At 50.8% G+C, this 20850-nt stretch overlaps 1 protein-coding gene across 5 annotated transcripts in view; it reads right to left on the bottom strand.

Annotated features, from left to right (window-relative positions):
• Window positions 1–20850, bottom strand: part of CSGALNACT1 (chondroitin sulfate N-acetylgalactosaminyltransferase 1) — a 257088-nt gene that overhangs the window by 5517 nt on the left and 230721 nt on the right. For all 5 annotated transcript variants that reach the window (XM_032468711.1, XM_032468712.1, XM_032468710.1 and 2 more), the window contains 3 exons: window positions 17253–17354; window positions 4908–5086; window positions 3917–4011 (listed from right to left, as the gene is read on the bottom strand). In XM_032468711.1, coding sequence (XP_032324602.1) covers window positions 3917–4011; window positions 4908–5086; window positions 17253–17354 — 376 coding nt within the window. The remainder of the gene's footprint in view (window positions 1–3916; window positions 4012–4907; window positions 5087–17252; window positions 17355–20850) is intronic.

Raw genomic sequence — 20850 nt, 5'->3', positions numbered from 1 at the left:
ACACACTCTGGGTGGGAGTCACGTGCCAGGAGTGATCATTTTCTATCAGGACCAAAACGCAAAGCGCAAATCGGCGTCTCTCCCCAAAGATGTGGGAAGGCGGCCTCAGTCCATGCCTGACTTGGCAACTGCCTGTGAAGCAATCTGGGCCATAAAATGAAATGAGTAACAAATTCTCGGGCAGAGTATTTCTTTTAAATCAGAGGGAGGCTGTGTTCGACCTGCCGCATCTCATCAGAAACTCGGAGGCACGCGGCCCCATGTGTGCAGGGCCTCATGCCTGAGGTGATGCTCTGCTGCTGCTGTCTTGAAACTCTTAACACTTTTTCAGCGAGAGCCCTGTGACTTCACTGCGCACTGAGCTGTGCCCATAAGGAGCCAATGGCAGACGCCCCGGGCTTCAGGGACCCCAGTGGGCCCCGAGGCTCAGCGCCCACAAGCACAGGATCCGGGGCTGTTCGCGCTGTTGAGGCAGAGTGACTTGCCCACAGTCACTCAGCCAGGCGTGGCCGAGCCCAGGCCAACCACAGGGTGGCCGTGATGGTTTCCATTTCTTGAGAAATAAGGTACTTCTCAAGCCACAGCTTTCAAAGGATTGCCTTGAGAACCGACTCAAATGCCACCTCCTCCAAGACTGATACTAACCTACCCCTTCCTACAGGTTTTCTTTTATCGGCATCCACATTAAAGAATGAAGTGTCTTCTGAAGGGCATCAGGCAGGACAAGGCTCCGTCCAGGTCCTCCGTCCAGGTCCCCCGTCCAGGCCCCCCGTCCTGGAAGCCTGTAACCCGGAGCCAGACCCTCTGCCCTCAGGGAAGCATGCAGAGGCTGCAGAACGTGCCCAGCCCCGCAGCAGCTGCAGCCGTAGCCCTGTCCCCGTCACCTGCGTTTCCGGCCCCACCACTCAGCACGGTGGGCATCCGAACAAGTGACACCCACCTCCACGACTTACGTGGTGGGCAGGACAGCGTGGCTGAGAGAGGACAGGCCTGGGCATTCGCAATGGTGAGGGGATGCCCTGAGCGGGACAGAAGGCGGCTCAGGAGCCTCTGGGCGGGAGGGGCCGCCTGGTGAGCAGCCGGCCTGGGTGTCTCTCGAGAGGGTGAATGTCCAGGTGCTGGGGTTTGCGAACTTCCCTGTGTGATCAGTTTGAGAGTCAGATGCTGGACGGCAGTTAATCCCAAAAGGAACCGGGGCTTCAGTGCTGTGCTGGTGCGGCTGGGGTCTCCTCCCAGCTGTGTGTCCTGTGACATCATGAGCAGACCTGACACAGGTCCCAGGGGAGGGCCGGACACCATGGACAAGGGCCCCCGCTAGGAACCGGATCCTTCCCCTTCAGAGACGGGGCTGTCACAAACGTCCGCGCACAGCACTCACTTTATCCATAAAGGATTTCTCTTTAATGGAATTAATCTGTGCTTTGGAAACCTATCTCAGGCCAAGGGTGCAGGAGAGACTAGAGTTCAAGGGAGAGGTGGATTCTAAAGACAGACTCCTGCTGCGGCTCAGCAGGGAACTGATGAGGCCGGAACCCGGACAGGGAATGTCCAAAGTCAGCACTGATTTAAGTTAGGGTTATTCCTTTCTCAGAAGGCCCTTTTCAAATAAAGCATCAGCAAGGGTCATCTCAGGTTGAAAATGCCACAAATTAAATCCCACGATTTCACTCACTACTCATTACAAAGGTCCGCATGCAAAAGTAAAGAAAGAAGTAACCTGAATACAAAAACAACAACAACAAAAAAAAACCCCATAAATTTGGTTTCTTGCTTCTGTCCGCAGGCAGACGCCATCAAATGTGGCAACAGGCAGAAGCAATAACTGGGGCCCTGACGGGCCATATTTGCAGGGCTGCTGGCAGAGCACATGGAAGCCACTTGTTAGCTACCCTCTGGATCTGGGGGAAGGCTTGATACCGAGGTGCTCCAGGGAAGGCTCTCAAGAATTTAGTAATGGGTACGCGTTGTATCTTTCAAGAGGGAGCCAGAACAAAGCCTTGGCAGGAAGTCTCCCCTAAATCACCACCTCCCATCAGTCCCTCTGTGTTCCCCCTTCTCTGCACCTACGCGTTCTCTCTCCAACGTATTAACTTCTGTGGCTTGACGATCTCCTCTGCTCATTGCCTTTGTGTTTCAGTTCTCATTTAGATCCTAAGCAAGTCTGTTTCCACTGCATTCGGTACAGGCATCCTGGCTGTGGCCTGAGCTGTAGCCGGCTGTGTGCCCCTGGGTGAGTCCATGAGAAGGAAGGGGGTGAGTGAAATGACCTGGGGACTCACTTCCGCATACAGGACACTGTTTCAGGTCTCTGACTCCCCCATGTGCCCCAAGACCAGCTCTCTGCAGGCAGAAAGTGCTCAAGAAATGGCTCATCCAGGAGCGAGCATAATCAACACTTCTCTGTTCTGGGCAGAGACCCCTTGGTGTCAGAGACAACTGTTGTGTTTCTCTGGGACAAGTCGCCATGAATCCCAACCCTGAAAATACCATTCCTCTGTGATCTGCAGAAGGTCTCAGGTGTATCTGATGGCAAATGTTAAAGGTTGCAGGTAATTCAGACGCTGCAGCTGTGGACATGGCAACCTGTGCTCTGTTCCTGACCAGACCGCTAATTCTGATGATCTGAGAAAGCGGCTGAACCACGCCAGACCTCTCACTGAGTTCATGTATGAAGCACACACACACACACAGTACGTGCACATACACAACCCACCTGCGGTATCAGAACCTCACTGGGGGCAGGGAGAACGGTATTACTGCTGAGCTGTGTGGCTCGGGCCCCAGAGGGGACCAGGCTTGGACACAGTGAGGAATGAACCTTGTCCAGCCTAGAGGAGCCCAGGCTGAAACTTACTGGAAAAGATTTCATCAGCTGCCGGAGGTTAATGGGGGGGGGGGCAATTACAGGGTGGGGCTGGAGGGAACAGGTTTTGCTACTTCTGGAAGCTTCCACACAGACTCAGCCCTCCACGAGGATTCCATAGAGTGCATTTTCAACGAAAACCAGTTCACTTTCCCAGCGCAGGGGAGCGAGGGACACTCATCCCATCAACTCCTCAGGCCCACACAGCAGGCTTCCTCCTGCACCCTGGGCGGCGCCTGGTGGGGAGAAACACGGCTTTGCCTCCCCAGGAGACAGAGCCACCAGGGCAGTGCACAGGCTCAGTGTGAGCCACACAGCTGGAGACACCACGCCACTCTCTGGCATAAGATCACAGCCCATTTGGGTGGTGACCACAATCATGGAGCATTCTGCCTCGGAAAGGTGTGCCTTCCTGTGGTGCAGGCCCCCCTTCGGGCTTTATCCCCCACCACCATTGCCTGCACTGCTTCTCCCCTGAAGGGGCCAACTGCCGCCTCTGCCAGCGAAGACGTCTCCACTCACAGGGGTGCTCAGTGCCATGTGCGGTGGTCCACCGCCCATCACCACCCATGCGCCCAGGGTCTCCGCAGAGAAGTCCGCCCACGTGCCTTTGAGAGCCACCTTGCTGGTGACAGGCCCGAGGCGAAAGTCCCCCCAAGGCACTGCGACACGTGGGCAAAGTGACGGGGGAACAGGGAGGCCTCTTTCTGACTCCCGCCTCCCATCTGCCAAGTGCAGGGCTTTGCGATAATAAAGGGAAAAGGCGCTGCAGCCATAAATGCCAGGTTCCAAAGCCAGAGAACAAAACTGCGAAGGTGTGAAGCTGCCTTTCTGCAAGGTGCCGTTCCTGCGTAGTTGCCACGTTTAAGTACTGCAAGCGCTTTTAATCGATGAGGCGCCGGGAGCCAAGGCCAGGGCACCTGCCACACTTCCGAGCTACACCGGGCAGCACCCCGCACAGTCCCACTCCCCTCCACGCGTGCCCAGGCGCCCCCCTCATGGCAGGTGGGAAGCAGCGGCCCCGGCCCCAGACGCCGGCGGGTCGTCACTCACCAGCTGCTGCTCTAAGGGAGGGACTGCGTCGTGGTGGCCGTATATTATCTCCGGGTTGTACTGACTGAAAAGGACTGGGTAGAACACCTTCTTCCCTGCAGGCCAGAAAACACATTTGCTGAAAGCGATGGATTAAACTATTATGCTTCAATGCAAAAATTAAAAAAGAAAAGAAAAATAAAGCTGTTAGGTTTGTTCAGTATATCCCCCCCTTGGGAACACCCTGGGGGTCTGCATCCGCTTTGCCTTTTCCCTTCACCAGCCTCTAACACAGATCTTAAGATGCGCGGCGGCAGGTAGACCAGATGGACCGACGCTCGGCTTCCTGGTTCCTGGCACAGGAGTGATGTTCTGGGTGCCGACGGGCTCTGGCACCGGGCACAGCCAGAGGTAGTGGGTGCAAAGGAGGGTCCTGCATCCCGCCCGCCCTGCCAGCTGTTAACCCTTTAACTGCTGGCTCATGGGGCAGTCCGCAGGGACGCCAGAGGGGCGAGGGTGATGCAGGCAGCAGGAACAGACTGAGGGAGCCGCTCACTACCATTTACACCCAAGAGTTTTGATATTTTACCAACCGACACAGCGGTTCCGGTGGCTGTCGGCTGAGTGTCAGCCTTGCTTCTGAGTCACACTCTCTGAAAACCACGTTCCCATCGCGGGTTCTCTCCGCTCAGAGCCCCCCCTGCCCTGGTCACTGCCCACAGCCACGTCTTCCGCTGTGGTTTCCCGAGGCCTTTCCAGACCTCCGTCTTCCCACCACACCAGCTTCCGGGTCGCTCCCTAAAGCTGACGTCCCCGCTGGAAATGGAAAAGGGGTTGTAGACACGAACTTGGGACGGGCCCACGGCACAACCCCAAAGGAAGAGTTGACCCAGATGGTTCTCCCGGTCTCTGGCATTGGGGAAGATGAGGATGATTCGGGAGCAGATGGTCAGCACGGTGCAGAAAAGGACGCCAGGGGAGGGGGGGAGCTGCCCACCGGGGAGGCGCCCACCTGGCTGCGCGTTCAGCCGGCATGTGTTGAGGAACTCGGAGGTGAAGTAGATGTCCACGTCGCAGAAGAACAGCAGCACGTTGCTCCCCTTCCAGAAGCGGGCGCCCACGTCCAGTCCCTTCCCTCGAGAGAACTCTCCGTTCAGCTGGATGAAGGTGAAGTTCCTGAAGTTGGCGGCTCTGCAAGAGGACACCAGACACCATCACTCGGGCACCCACGCCTGCATCCCTGGAAGACACCGACCATGGCCCCCGATGTCTCCCCATGTTTCTTCTGGAACCCGGGGGCTCTGAGACCAGCAGTCACAGGCTGGCCCCAACTCGCCGCAGACTCCCTGGGGTTGAGGACACCAGGAAAACCTAGTCTGGTTTTAGCATCTATTTCCTGTTTCTCTGGCAATTTCCCCATTTCGAATTGTGGCTAATGCACGTTCCTTGTGAGGCAGAAAACCTGAACCTCTGCAGACCAGGTCAGCAGGACCCAGGAAGATCTGCAAGCCCCCGGGCCACGCAAGGAGACCGAGGAGTAAAACCACACTGCCATGATCCCCCTGAGCAGCTTGTTATCAGGATTCAAGTCTGGGAGCCGGGAAGGACCATCCTGGTGGACAGCCACCCCCAGAATCCCCAGACAGACCCACACCTGACTCCTCCCCACCCTCGGGTACAGCAGCCCAGCATGGTGAGGAGAATGCGGACTTGGACCCAGAGGATTAGGGCGTCTCGGACCCGGCTCTCCCAAGGGTTCACTCTGAGATCAAGGCAATCCCTAGGTGAGCGTTGGCTACTGCTGGGACCAGCACAGGCCAGTGGTCATGTGGGCTGTTCTTTCCCCAGAGCAGCAGAACCTTCTGAAACGGGGCGTGTCTTGTGCAAAAGTTCCAGGAATTCATTCAGTGCCCTGTGGGACACGGACTGTCCTCTCCCGGACAGAACCAGAGAACCACTCAAGTCCCATGCGAGCTCCTGTTGCCACCTGTGCAGGGACTGACCCCCGCTGAGCCCTCCCTCACCCGGCCTAGCCCATCCCCCAGCTTCTCTCTAATCCTGATGCCTCAAAACAAGCACTAAACTCCATCTCCACTGTTTAAACTCTGAACACAAATACAGAGTCATAAACCTTTCAAATGCGGAGCCGCACTTTTAACTGATGCTTTAATCAGTGGAATGAGTTCTGCTCCCCCTTGACCTGTCCACCTTTTCTCAGACCTGGTTTTTTCATTCTGGGAATCAGGCCCAACCTTGTCTGAGTCCCATGCCAGGCGTGTTTTTCAGATCAAGGCAGGAGGCCCGGTGCCTGGAGGAGGGCCGGACTGAGAGTCAGAAACCCGGGAGCCACACCGGCTGGGTGTCAACAGGTGAATGCCTAACCCAGCCCTGCCTCTCACTGATCTGGGGCAGGTCACTCGCTTCCTCGTTGCAAAGCCTCCAGCTGCAGAGCCCAGGCCCTCCACAGCGAGAAGGTCTGTGGGTGGAGGCTCAGCTCAGCACTGGCCTCCGCGGGCAGGTACTTCCTTCTGTCAGGGTGGGCGGCCCCGGTTCACGCTTTCTGTGAATCGCCTGGAGGCTGAGCTCCAAGCCTCCACGGCCCTCGGCCTGGCCCCGCTTAGGGAATGCACTGCCTCCTGTCCCCAGGGAAGAGGTGGGGCGAGGCTGCTTACGCCCCAGAGGTTTCTAACGCCCTGGTTTCTCTAAGTGCAGCTCAGCCCGCTTCTCCCTGCCCTACCTGGTCAGTTTTCAGGAAAGTTCTTCCCTGGGGAGATGCCCGGATTTCCACCTGTTCATCTAGGGAGCCTCCAGCCAGCCTCACAGTTCGTCCCCACGACCCAGGGCCCCTCCTGCCCTCACAGCCATAGCAGGTCTCTTTCTCCGTCTGTCTCACAGTGACTATCCAGGGGGCCCGCCCAGACCACAGGGCCATCTGTCAGCTAACTTCCAGAGCAGGGAGGGCTGGCCTGCCCAAGCCCCAGACCCTCGTCCAGGTGACGAGGCGCCTCCTCGCTGAGGTTTCCTGGGATCCATCACTGGAGAGTTCAGACAGAACACCACTTCACAGCTGAGCAGCAGCAAGCAACTTCTGCCCAGACAGGAGGCATGCAGTTCCTTAATACGCTGCGTGACCGAAACGTGGGATTTTTTCTGGAACAGCCTACGGTCCATTTGTGTTGACACAGCAAACATTTACACAAATAGCTTATTTGCTATTCACTGTGTAGAATATCAAACATTGACACAGAGTCATGTTGAATTCTTCAGGAAGCTTACAGGCAGCATCAGAAAGGGAGGTGACCGCGTTGAAGACACGACCAGCCTGGAGGAGAGTCAGCTGAGCGCTACAGATGCAGAGAGGAGTAGGGGACACACTCACCCAACGCCGTGGTTGATCTAGTTTGTTCTGTCCCCAGATTCCCCAAACCCTGGTCTCAGCTCTGCTCTGCAGCAGAGGAGGGTGGGGTGAGGAGCGGGGGTGGGCTGGCCTGTCAGTCACTGTCCCTGGCAAAAGGGGTGGGGACCGCTCACTGTGCCCGATGCTTGAGTTGACCTCGATTTAGAAGAATTTTTTTTTAGTCTTAAGACATCAACCTCTGTGCTTCCATGTGCTGCCTGCGGAGAAAGAGAACTCAGGGAAACGGATGCTGGGGACCCTCTGTGTGGCCTGATGCCAATGGCATCCCACCTCCCCACGGGGATGAGACAACCCCAGCACCAGCCAACCTGAACGTACACTAAACCCCTCTCTGGCGTGTCCGCAGGCCGCACAGGAGGCCCAGGACACGGCACCCAGCTGTGCATGCACTGTCCTCCTTACCCTGCGCTGTCCAGCCTCCCATCCGCCCTGACCAACGCTGGCCAGCAGGGGACGTCAGGGGTCTGGACAAGAACACACACAGCAGCAGGGTGGTGACGGGTCACAGCTGGCCCGGGAAGCACCATCAGAAGTCCTGGGCACTGGAGAGGCCCGGGGCCAACTCTGTCCTCCATCTGTGGTTCCCAGCATGGCTGCCAGGTCCCTGCGCTCAGTCACACGTCCGTCTACATACAGAGAGCGGTGCTGTCTTCCCCCGACCGCTCGACACAGCACTTCCTCCAACCAACCAGTACCTGGAGGACCCCTCCTTCTCTTCTCTTGCTGGTGGGAGAGTTCTCTGATAATTAACCAGTGATCTGCTGAGAAAGGGGGCTGAGCTGGAAACACCAGGAAAGGAACCAGGATGACCTCACGCCCCTGCTCTCCAGAACAGAGAGTAACGGGCTGCCGAACAGTGGGGCCTGGAGGGGGCGCCTCCGCCCATCTCAGACCCACTGGCCTCAGCTCGGATGCACGAGGGGGAAGGGAAGCCGGATTCTGCAGGAGAACGCAGCCCCTCCCTCCACGTGCTCCACATCTTCCCTCAGAGGGACGCTCCCCTGGCCAGAGTGCCCTGTCCTGCAGTGCCTGAGCAGTGAGTTAAGAGGCTGAGCAAAAACAAGGACGCGTGTCAACACAGAACACTTATTTGTCCAACAGGGTCTGGCAGGCATGGGTTTGGGAACGTGCACCTCACGACCCCAAGGCTACAAGCCCAGAGGAGGCCCGTCGAGGTGCACAGGGAGGGGCCCTGTTCAGTCCTCCGTCCACCCCCACCCCTCTCTAGGTGACCAGCCAGAAGATGCTCTCTTTGGGCTCCCAGGGGTTTAGTCCCCTTGTGCCCAGTGCTTTCCTGTGCTCCATGCACTTGACAACCTGGCCTGTCCTCTAAACCCCTGGGTTGTCTCATTTCTATCTTCAAAGATTTTCGGGTGCTAGGCAGTAAGTGGTGTCCGCGGGGACACAGTGCGTGGTCAGTAAACACTGAACGAATCAGGAGATGGGTCGATGGGAAGCACTCGGACCTGTCACTGTTGGAGGCGCTGCCCCAGGACGCCACCTCCTTCCCTTGGGTGGCCCCGGAGAAGCCCCCCACCACGGAAGTCCCCCGCCCACATCAGAAAGAGGCTCCTACCAACACGTTCCATGGACAGGCACAAATCCAAGCTCTTAAGAAAATGCCAAATATGTAAATAACCAAAAAAAAAAAAAAGGGGGGAGAGAGCTGAGAAAAATAAGATGCAATTAGGTTTTAAGTATTTAATTTACCCATACAAAGAAATGCGCCATTTTGCGGCATGTCTAAAGGAATGGGCATCTTCACGGTAGAATGTGGGCGTTACATTTTCTACTGTGTAATTTCCTATTATGAATCGGAGTGTGCAGTTCCAAGAGGCCACATGATTGCTCGTAATTGCTTCTTCTCTTTTCTTCTTGAATTGTGTTATTGACTGACGAAACTCTCGAGTTTCTCATTCAATTCCTTTCTGTTACATAATAAATCTGGTGCACGGGGACTCCTCCAAGTTAGACAGAGTCCTGCTGACAGAGGTTAAAATGATCTGAGGAAACTCCTGTTTCTACTGGAGATTTAATTTATCTAACTGACTTGCATTTCCCAGAATGGCTAGATCAAAGATGGTAAAAGATCTTGCTGCCTAATGTGATTTCCTCTAATACAGGCTTCCCACCGCTGCAAGGAAATTCTCTTACTGTGACTCTTCCCACAACAGCCTTTCATTAAAAAAAAAAACTTTATAATTTACATATTCAATGTATAACAAAAATTTCAATCTAAAAGCCCTGAATACTGACACTGCTTATGAGTTCTATTTACTACGGACATCTGAATGCAGCAAAGAATTTTAAGCTAAACACATTCTCAGCCAGTTTTTCACAGCAGGCACTTTAAACAATTTAGAATTTTCTAGCTTCTGAGCTTACATACAAGCCTGTTTATAGAACTGTTTTAGCAAGTTTCTTTTCAAAAGATAAACACAACTGACAAACCTTTAGCTCATTACCTAAAAAAAATTAGAGAAATGACTCAAATTAATAAAATTTTAAACAAAGAAGAAGACATTCCAGTGAATACCACAGAAATGCCAAGTATCATAAGAGACAACTGTGAACAATTACATGCCAGCAAATTAGATAACTTAGTAGAAATGGATAAATTCCTAGAAACATACAACTTACCAAGACTGACTCATGAAGTAACAGAAAATCTGAACAGACCAATAATGAACAAGGAGATTGACTCAGTAAAAAATCCTCCCAACAAATAAAAGGCCAGGACTAGATGTCTTTACAGGTCAATTACACCACACATTTAAAGAATTAATACCAATCCTCAAAATTTTCCAAAATATTGAAGAGGAAAGAACACTTCCAAACTCATTTTGAGGCCAGCATTATCCTGATACCAAAGTCAGACAAAAACATTACAAGAAAAGAAACTTATAGGCCAATATCCCTGAACATAAAGCAAAATCCTCAACAAACACTAGCAAAGTGAATTCAAGAGTTCATTCAAAAGATCATACACTATGACCAAGACAGATCCATCCCTGAGATGCAAGGATGGTTCAACATCCACAAATTAATAAATGTGATACACCACATTAACAGAATGAAGAATCAAAAATATATTAGCATTTCAGTAGATGTAGAAAAGGCACTTGACAAAAGTCATCATCCTTACATGATAGAAACTCTCAACAAATTAGGTATACGAGGAATGTACCTCAACATAATAAAGGCCGCATATGACAAGTCCGCAGCTAACATCATACTCAGCAGCAAAAATTGAAAAGCCTTTCCTCTAAGATCAGGAACAAGACAAGGCTGTCCACTCTCGCCACTTTTATACAGCACAGTGTTGGAAGTCCTACCCAGAGCAATTAAGCAAGAAAAAGAAAGAAAATGCATCCAAACTGGAAAGGAAGAAGCAAATAGTAAAACTGTCACTACTTGCAGATATATGATATTCTGTACAGAAAACCCTAAAGACTTCACCAAAAAACCATTAGAACTAATAAACGAATTCACTAAAGTTGCAGGATACAAAATAACTATTAAAAAGTCAGTTGTGTGTCTATCAACACAGATATATAATTATTGCTTTATATAGTTTTCTTTTAAATCAGATATTAAAAAATTATAAACAAAAATACTTTGTTAGGCCTAATAAAACAACAACGAAAAAATGCACTGTATTTCATATTTCCCTATGTAGTTAATTTTACTGGTGGCTCTGAATTTCTTTCATGGGGATTTGAGTTTGTGTCCAAGTGTCCTTTTTTCATCAGATGTGTGGAGTTTGGGGCCATTATTTCTTCAGTTATTTTTTTCTGCCCCCCTCTCTCTCTCTTCTGTCTTTCTGGGACTCCCTTTATGTCTATGTTGGCATTCTTGATGATATCCTCCAAGTCTCTGGGGTTTGCTCAGTTACTTCATCCTTTTTTATTTCTGTTTCTCAAACTGGATCATATCAATTGGCCTATTTTAAAGTTCACTGATTCTTTCTTCTGCCTGTTTAAACCTCATGTTGAGCTCCCCCAGTGAATTTTTTTTATTTCAGACATTGGACTTTTCAACTCCAGATTTTCTATTTGGTTCTTTTTATCTAACTGTTATCTCTTTATTTGGTGAGACATGGTTCTCATACTTTTCTTTAGCTTTTTTAAACACAGTTTCTTCTAGTTTTTGAACCTAGTTAATATAGCTGATTTAATGCCTTTGTCCAGTAAGTGCAGCATCTGGGCTTCTTCAGGAACAATTTCTAATGACTGATTTTTTTTCCCCTGTTCATAAGCCATACTTTCGTGTTTCTTTGCATGCTTCATAATACTTTGTTCAAAACTAAACATTTTAGATAATGTAATGTGGCAACCCTGGAAAACAGAATCTCCTCCCTCCCCAGGGTTTCGCTGTTGTTGCTATTTGTTGTTTGTTTGTTTAGTGAGTTTCCTGAACTAATTCTAGAAAGTGAATTATTGTGTGTGACCACTTAGTGGTCAGTTAATGACTAAACAGGGATTTTCTTAAATGCTTGGAACCAGTGAAGTCTCCCTGTCTTTCTTGTGTGCATGGTGGGGACTCTGCGTGCATGGTGGGGGTTCTGTGTGCATGGTGGGGTATGTAATTAACACTCAACCAGACAGGTAACAACTTACCTGAGCCTTTACTTCCTTCCTGCAGACAGCCTCAAGATCAGTCAAGGTGAAAGGTGAGGGCCTTCTCGGGTCTTTCCTAAGTATGCACACAGCCCTAGAACTGTGCATGGCCTCTGGATTCCCAGGAATGTGCTGGAGCTTTCAGAGCCCCATGGAGACCTCACTCCCCAGATTCACACTGTGAGCTTTCTAGTTCTTCTATTGTTTGTCCTAACTCTTATCTACCGCCTTAAGCAGCCACAAAGTTAAAGATTTCCTATCATTGTTTTTCAGTAAATACTCCTGGATAAATACTCCTGGATTTTCCACTGGGAGGGCTCCGAGTCAGGCCCAATAAAGACAACCTTGTGAGTAGGGTCTTCCAGGGAACCCCCAGGCAGGTCAAAAAATGACAATTCTCTGAGAATAATGCTCCCAAGGAGCTCCAACCCCATTCTGGCCCCCCGTGGCTGGCAGGTTGTGGCTCTTGTGGGTTGTTGGATTTCAAGGTTATTGAAGAGCTCAAAGTGCAGGGCGGCACTGAGGCAAGTTAAAGTTCCTCAAAGCTCCCTGTGCGCACCAAAATTCAGTCATCTAGGTAACACTTTCCAGATTGTGACAAGCTTTGTTTAATTACCATGGTTCTTTAAAAAAAAAAGGTTGACTCTGACCATTTTTACTAATCTTCTCATTGCTTTTATGGAGGGGAATTTTGCAAGGTCTTTATTGCACCATTTTTACTGGCATGACCTTTCTTTCTTTTAACTGTTGCATTTTACTCCAGTTGTATGAACTTGATATCATTTACTTTTTTCCATAATATATTTTGCCCCAATTTTTCATTTGAAAAAAATTTAAACTTTCAGAAATGTTGTAAGAACAGTAAAGTACGCACATACCCTTCACCCAGGTTCACTGAGTGCTAACACTTTGCCATATTTCCTTCCTTCTTTCCTCTGAACCCTTTGAGGTTACAGACATCATGGCAACTTCATCCTCAAAGAGAGGTACTTCCCTAGAACCAGGACACTCTCCTTTACAACATTTAACAATGTAATAATTGCACTCAGGACATCTAATGTCACAACACTACAATCTATAGGCCATGTTTGACTCCCTCAAAGAACAACTTGGAATGTCTAAAAATGATATTCCACAAAGAGCTGATCACCAAGCAGTCGTGCTTAGCCCCTTCCCTGGCAAATGCTGAGTGAGATGCCACAGGCCTGAGATGCTGCCTTCGTCTGTGAGGTGCTGCCCAGGGCCTAAGACTCTGTGTCTGCTGGGAAGGAATGCATCGTGTAGCTGTTTTCATTTTAGCAGATGAGAATCTTATCTAAAAATTCTTTGCTTATGAAGCAATATTAAAATGGAGCAACAATTCTGCTCAAATTTCAGGAACAAGTCAAAACAATACAAGCTTTCCTCACAATTTTCTTCTGGTATGTCCCGGTAAAATGTTTCCCAGGGTACATGTGAAGCAAATCCCTTCAAAGCATGAAATGCTGACGACACCACGGCAACGTGGCAGGTTCCTGACCACACACACACATACATACACATACACAAACACAGCCCTCTCTGAGGCCACATCCTTGCAGGACAGGGCAGTCTCAGAACTAGTGCTTCAATCTCAGTGACAATTCCTCTGGAAGATCCTTTGAGTCCTCACAACTGGACAAAGGTGAAGAGTCAACGTAATAAATTATAACATGTGCCAGCCCATCCATCAATACGATTTTTAAAAATTTCCTAATATGTAGCTCCAAACAAACATCCACCTGGGCCCAAATTTCTCGGAGTGTGGGCCATGGACCAACCACGTCAGCATCACAGGTTGAGTCCATTCTAAGTGTTGGCTCCCAAGCTTCGTCTCAGAATTAATGACTCAGAATTTCTGTGGCTGGATCCCAGGAATCTGCATTTTTAAAAGTACCCCATATTTGTTCAAAATATGGTTATTTTGAGAACCACTTAGTTAGGCTGTAGTCTGAGATTCACTTATTCTGTGGAATCAAAATTAGATACTGAGAACTGATTTGTACTGTTATCTCTGGCAGTGGCTTTTAAATATTTTGACCACATCCCTCACCCTTACAAAGGAATGGGTATTATATATCATGACACAGCAAACACACACGGACACTGGACTTAAAGTTCCATGAAACAGTATTTATCTTTACTAGCTGTGATGCATTCTGATAACCTTCTATCCTATTCTATTTTGATTTTTTAAAAACGCTGCACATAGCTCACTAAATCAATTTCACAACCCTCTAATGAATCATAAACTGTAGTTTGCCAAACCCTGACCTGCAGCAGTCAACTGAGAGGTACAGCTCAACTGAGTAAGCACAAACCAAGAGAGAAGGAGAGAAATATTGCACAGTTGTCATTAAACTAGATTTTTCACAGATAATTTTAAAATATATATATTTAGCTAGATTTAGAAGTTAAATCACAATGCTGATAGCCAAATGAAATAAATTCCATTTAAACTGGTTTCAAATCTTATTACTTTCAGTGAACAATTACAGGGCTTGCTTTTGGAGTGAGAATTTGGCACGACGTTAAGACTGGGAGTCCTGGGGGTCATGGACAAGGTTCAGTTCTGGCCACCCCACGTGTCCGGGGTGGCAGCCTGAGTAGCCACCTCTCTAAGCCTCAGTTTCCTCATCTAGGAAATAAGGTTAATATCAGCTTCTATCTCATAAGGCTGCTGTGAATATTAAATAATTCATGTTAATAATAATGACTAGTATTATTAAAGATAAGACGTATCTGAACAAAAAGCTTTACCATCTTAAAAGAATGATAGAATGATATTTAAATAAAGCTGCCTAGGTAAGTGTTCACAAAGATTACTACATGTACAATTCATATGCACCTGGCACTGTCCTCCGGATGAGCCCCCGCCCATTCTCTGAGTGATCTGTACCACTTAGTTAAGCAGGTTAGAATCTAGTTACAGGCAAATCAGATGCCAAGTCCCAAATATAAGAGAGGCGCAGAGTCAGGGGAGGACAGGAGGTCGGGAAGAGCTCCAGGGTGGGGATCTGGGTGGGGATGGATGGGTAGGGGGCTGAGAAAGTGGAAAGGAGGGTGGCAGAAACGCCAGACATATATGAGAATAATGGGGGCCAAGAAGACAAGCACTCTGTGCCCCCTAGTCTGGCTGCGGGGCAGTGAGCCATTGAGACCAGGTTAGATGTAAGAGCCCGTCTGGGTATGCTGGGATTCTGAGAATTGGCTGGAAGCTGCGGCTGCAGGCAGCCGTGTGAAACCAACCCAGGCTGGTGGCAGAGGGCAGGGCACTCCCAGAGGCCGTCTGATCAGAGCCAGGCCTTGGAGACATGCCCCCGGCATCAATGACATTGTCCCTGCATTGTGACCAGTGAACAGAACGAGGGCGTCCACAAAGAGAGTGGGGCTCCAGTGAACTCACCCACATTTCTGCAGCACTGATCATAGCACCGACGGACTCAGGCTCCAGCACAAAGTCCCTCCATCCCTGGAAATCTGCCGAAATTGTAAGGAAACCATCCCTGCCGCTCAATGATCCTACTTTTCCTGTTCAGAGTGTGCTCACTCTTGGCTCGTCAAGCACCCTTCTGATGGAGAATCCAACGTGCCAGGTGATGGGACATGGAGAAGATTGCCTGGAGAGTCTCGAGCCTCCGGCCACTGTCACAACACTGTCTAACCTGGCCTTCCACCCTTCCGCCAGAAGCAGGTAAAGCTGGGTGTATGTGTCTATCAGCAAGGGTGTGATCACCTTTCGACGGGGTCTTGATCCTCTGGGGTACCTCCGAGTCACCTGGATTGATACTTGAAAATACTCGGAAAGGAGGCAGCTGGCTGCAACCAGTGGCATCTCTCGGGCAGCCCCTGGGGTGGACGGCCACGCTCCCAGCAACCATTCTCCACCCTGGCTGCATGTCAGAATCAGCTGGGACACATAAAAAGATCCACACCTTGGGGCTGGCTACTCCCAGAGATGCCAAAACCCTTCCACTGGGCAGAGGACATGAATCCCAGTACCTCACACTCCACATTCCCAAGCAGAGGCAAGGACACTGCAGTGCACTGGAGTGAGGACGCTGCTCTTCCACTTACACTGAAGATATTCAATTATTTTATTCTCTTTGCTCTCCCCTTCGATGGGTGCCATGGCTTTAAACTGGTACTAGTTTTAAACTCTTAACTCCTTACTGCTTTAGAAGGGAGATCAGCCTTCTATAAAGGACCCGACAGTAAAGAGTTTAGCTTTGGGAGACACGCAGCTTTCTGTCACCACTCCTCAGCCCTGCCGCTGAGCCCCGAAAGCAGCCTTAAAGAACAGGTAAAGCCATCAGCCCGGCTGCGCAGCAATACAACTTTATGTACGAAACCAAGAGTGGACACAGTGTGACCAGTGCGCTGCTTCGGAAGTTTAAATAATAATGAGCATTTTGATCTCGTGCCCAGGAACACCAAACTAGAAACAGATCCGGAAAACAAATGGAGCAACTACCCTCGGTCTTGGCATCTTATCCTGTGACTAACATCCTATTCCCATCTACTGGAAACTCAAAACAGAGGGCCGTGCTGACACTCAGATACGGACCTGCTCAGACTACTCCTGCCACCGAGTACCTCCGACCACCCTCCCAACTGCACTTATGGAGAGACCCGACTGCCCACCGAAGCCTGCGGTCCCCATGCGAACCCCAGGGAGGGCCAGCACCGCCCGCCTTCCTCACCCATAGAAAATGCTACAGATCCACTCTCATTAAACAAATGGGCTTGTCCATTTACTTTGGCAGGAAAACCCGATCGCTTCTGCTCTTGACTACATTTCTCGCCCTGTGTAACTGAGGGACGAGGCACCCACACAGCCTCAGCCCAGAGTTGTTGGTTAAACAGCTTCTGTTCACCTGCGGAGGTTTAACCTCAGATCCAGGGTCACTTCTGCCTTTGCCTAATCTCTCAAAATGCAGAATCAACAAAAGACAGAAGGGTGGGCCTGTCTGCCAAGTGGACGAGATGGGGCCTGGACACCACTCTTGGTCCAATGAGCAGAGGCTCCCTGCATGGCTGCGCTCTCCCCAGTCCCCCACCCGCCCCTGCTCCCCACCCTGGCTGCTCCAGCTGGCTGTCCCCACCACGCACTGGACGCCTGGCACAGTGAGGACGGGTGCGAGGCGGGCGGTCCCCGGGAAGGAGGCGCAGGACCCCCAACACGCGCCAGCCCGTCCCTCTCCCTGCTCGCCCGTGGTGGGGAGGGACCCGAAGCAGCTCGGTTGAGCACCGCCACGCTCAAGGACCGCGACTCCTCCCCGCGGCTCCACGTCATACTTACTTGGACGTGTTTTCAAGGATTCCTTTGACCTCGTTCATTTCTTCTTTTCCAAAGTAAACGACGGTGAGATGAATTCTCCCATCCTGTTGGATGCACATCTCCCTAGAAAACAAAACATGTATGTCTGGTCCTGCGCTCACCATGACAGGCAAAGCCCAAACAACACAAATACAAATTCTGCAGCATGCCAAAAGGGCCCTAAGCAAGCTGACTGAGCGGCCGGAAGGGCAGAGAGGGGGCAAGACAGTTCTGGCTGGCTGTCACCGTTACTCGTATTCACATTTATCTTATCAAGAAAACCATGACGTTTAAATGTGCAGATCTGATCAATGAAAACTCAGATGCACGAAGAAAATAAAACACTTAGGAATAAACCTGACCTAGATGGGAAAGATTTATACACTGAGAACCATAAAACATTGATAAAGGAAACTGAAGATAATTCAAAGGAATAGAAAGATGCCCCCTGCTCCTGGATTGGAAGAATTAATATTGTTCAAGCGGCCGTACTCCCCCAAGCAACCTTCAGATTTAATGTGCCCTCCATCAAATTACCCAGGACATTTTTCAAGGAACTAGAATTAATAATCCTAAAATTTATCTGGAATCACAAAAGACCCAGAATTGCCAAAGCAATCCTGACAAAGAATAAAGCTGGAGGCATAGCCCTCCCAGACTTCAGACAATACTACAGAACTTCAGTCATCAAGACAGTGTGATATAGTGCATGACCAGGACATAGTGCTGTACACCAGAAGTCGACACGTTGTAACTGACTGTACTCCAAAACAAACAAACAGCATGACACTGGCACAAAAACAGACACACACATCAATGGAACAGAATAGAGCCCAGAAATAAACCTACACATCCAAGGTCAATTAATCTTGGACAAAGAAGGCAAGAAAATAAAATGGGCACTAATGGAAATCATCAGACACCTTGCGGCACTGATAAAAGTGCACAGAATTCAGACGACAAGGCCGGTCCTGTGGGCTCGGATGGCTAGTGCCTGGACAGATGGGCAGGGCTTAGGACAGCAGAGAGGGGGAGAGAATTCCAGAGGGAAGAATACTGGCAAGACCCTGCACAAGAGGCACCAAGGCTGACCCTGTCCCAGGGGTGATTCTGAGAATTCTGTCTCTTTCCTTGTTAGGAGGGAAACCGGACTGAGGGGAGGGCTCTGAAAGCAGACAAGGGACCAGGAATGGGGCCGGGGGCTATCTGTGCATCAAAGCCGGTCCCTGCAGACTGAGTTACCACCCACCAAGAACAGAATCCTCTGCACATAGAAGATCCTTTCCACCAACCTGCCAGATGCCAGCTATGACTTCCTCCACTGGGGTGGAATAAAAGCACACATGGCACCGAGTGCCTGAAAAATCCATGCTTTAAAATCGTGTATGCAGTTGGAAAAAATCCATCCCAGAATCAAGCCAGGGGGTCACCTGCTGGGCCTGAACAGACAGCATTCTTGTTTTCTCTAGTAACATCCTTGCTGGCATTTTAAAATCCCTTCAAAGCGCTTCCTGTTTTCAAGGAATAAAACAGTCATGCTGGACCTTCACTCGAGCCTGTCTGAGGTCCACCTCCAGGGCTCTGTTCCATTTATTCACCCTCCTTTCATCCAACAAACAGCAAACAGCATCTCTTAAAAACCGAGCACGACAGTTCTGCCCTTGAGAAGTTCTCCATCCCCTGCGCGGGATTAAAAGCATCCAGGAGGCAGGCAGCACGTGCTGCGGGAGAGGAGGAACACAGCACCAAGAGACGCCATCGCCGTCCGTCTGACCATCTTGTAACTTTCGTATTTTACAAAACAACTCTCACTGGGCTCCATCCCCTGGAAAGAAGTGTAAGAAAGTGCACGCGCGTGGGTGACCGGAGACGTCAGTGCTCTGGTGGGATCATCGGCACCCGGACACGTGCCGCCTGGGTCCCTCAAGCTAACAGAGGCGGCCCCGCAGCCGGTCTCCGTAACAGCAGGGTGGTGTGGTCTGGAAGGATGCTCCGTGAACCCGGCTTCCGAGACCCTCTGGGGAAGCTCTTCCTGCCACCCGGCTCCTTGGTATTCACTCCACCATGAACACTCTCCCGTCTTCACCGGGAAGCCTAGGAGGTGTTTCTATTTCACCAGGTCTTTAAGGATCTTTTTTTTTTTTTTGAAAACAACAGTTTCTTCTCACTCAGGATATTGTAACATGCAGTATACAGACTAATTAAGATCTACTTTCAGGCAGAAAACGTGTATCACAGTCACTTACACACTGATACTTTTATTTCCCAAGAGGCCGAAAGCCCATCCTGGTCTTTGAGTTCTGATACTAATCGTACACCTGCACCGTGGACAGACCATCACTCACGCCCTCCATCCAGGGAAGGGAACGGGGTCTGGTGACCTGCCCCCTGCTAGGCCAGAAGCCAGGTTTCTCCCAGGACCAGCCTGGTGCCAGTGCCTCTGGTCACCCTGGCGGGGGCTGAGGGACTCACCTGTGAAACCTCTCAGCCGGGGCCCTACTGTCCGGGTCCCACTGCAAACCTGGGAAGGGGGTGTTGCATGGCCAGGTGGAGGACAGAGGCCTCAGCAAAACCGCAGATGTAGCTGGACGCAGGGAAGGCCTGGAGGTCCCAAGGGGGCCGCGCCCACGTGCCTGGCAAGCTGGGGGCTGGGGAGGCAGACCCGCAGCCTGGGCATTGGGCCCTGGCCCCTCATGCAGAGAACTCATCCTGAGTGGTTTCTCAGCCTCGGCCTTTGGACCAGATGAGTCCCCACCATGGGAGGGGCTGTCCTGGGCACAGCAGGATGGCCAGCAGCCTCCCTGCCTCTGCCCCAGCTGTGACCACCAAAAACGCCACCAGACCTCAGCAAGGGCAGAGGATGCCAGGCTGACCCTGGGTCAGGACCACTGTCTTAAAGAAGAATCCAGTTCATTAACATCTGAGTCATCAGAGGGACATGTGTTTGTGAAAACGACGCACACCCCTGGGGTCTGCCTGCTCCCAGCTGGTGTCTGTGGACTGAGGGGTGAGTCCTGAGGCGGGGCAGAGCTCAGGAAACAAAGAAAGCCTTCCCTCCCAGAAAACTGAACTACAAGGGGGGTGTCGGGAGCTCAAGCCGCTCTTGGGAGAGGTGACATGGCAGTGTTGGCAGGGGTGCTGCCAGTGGTGGGCGTGGCAGTGAGACCCAGCGGAACTGCCGGGCGCCCCCAACCCCTGCCCCTTGTTTATAGAAAAGCTGAAGTCTCCCAGGCCTTCCTGAGTCACAGAAGAGCAGCTCCAGCAGCTGATGACAAGGGGGACAGAGTCACGGACTCTGTCTGATGCTCATTCCTGAGCTGTCTTACAGATATGCTAACTGCCACCGGAGGGGGAAGGCCGGCTACATGATGCCCACTCTCTTCCCGAGCCTCCCCATCAGTGATCTCACAGACTGTCACTGAGGCTGTTGCCTCAGGACCCTACCCCTGCCCCTCCCTCAACTGGAAACCAATTACCCTTACCTAAGCCTCAGGAGGCAGCAGCAGAGAAGGAACAAGAACTGGCTAGAACCAATGGAGTCCAAGATCGTGGCGGGTCTGACCTCCAGTGGACCTGCTCA

Source organism: Camelus ferus, chromosome 26, assembly GCF_009834535.1.
Source record: "Camelus ferus isolate YT-003-E chromosome 26, BCGSAC_Cfer_1.0, whole genome shotgun sequence".
Lineage (NCBI taxonomy): Eukaryota > Metazoa > Chordata > Mammalia > Artiodactyla > Camelidae > Camelus > Camelus ferus.
This window is presented reverse-complemented; position numbering and strand designations above follow the sequence as displayed.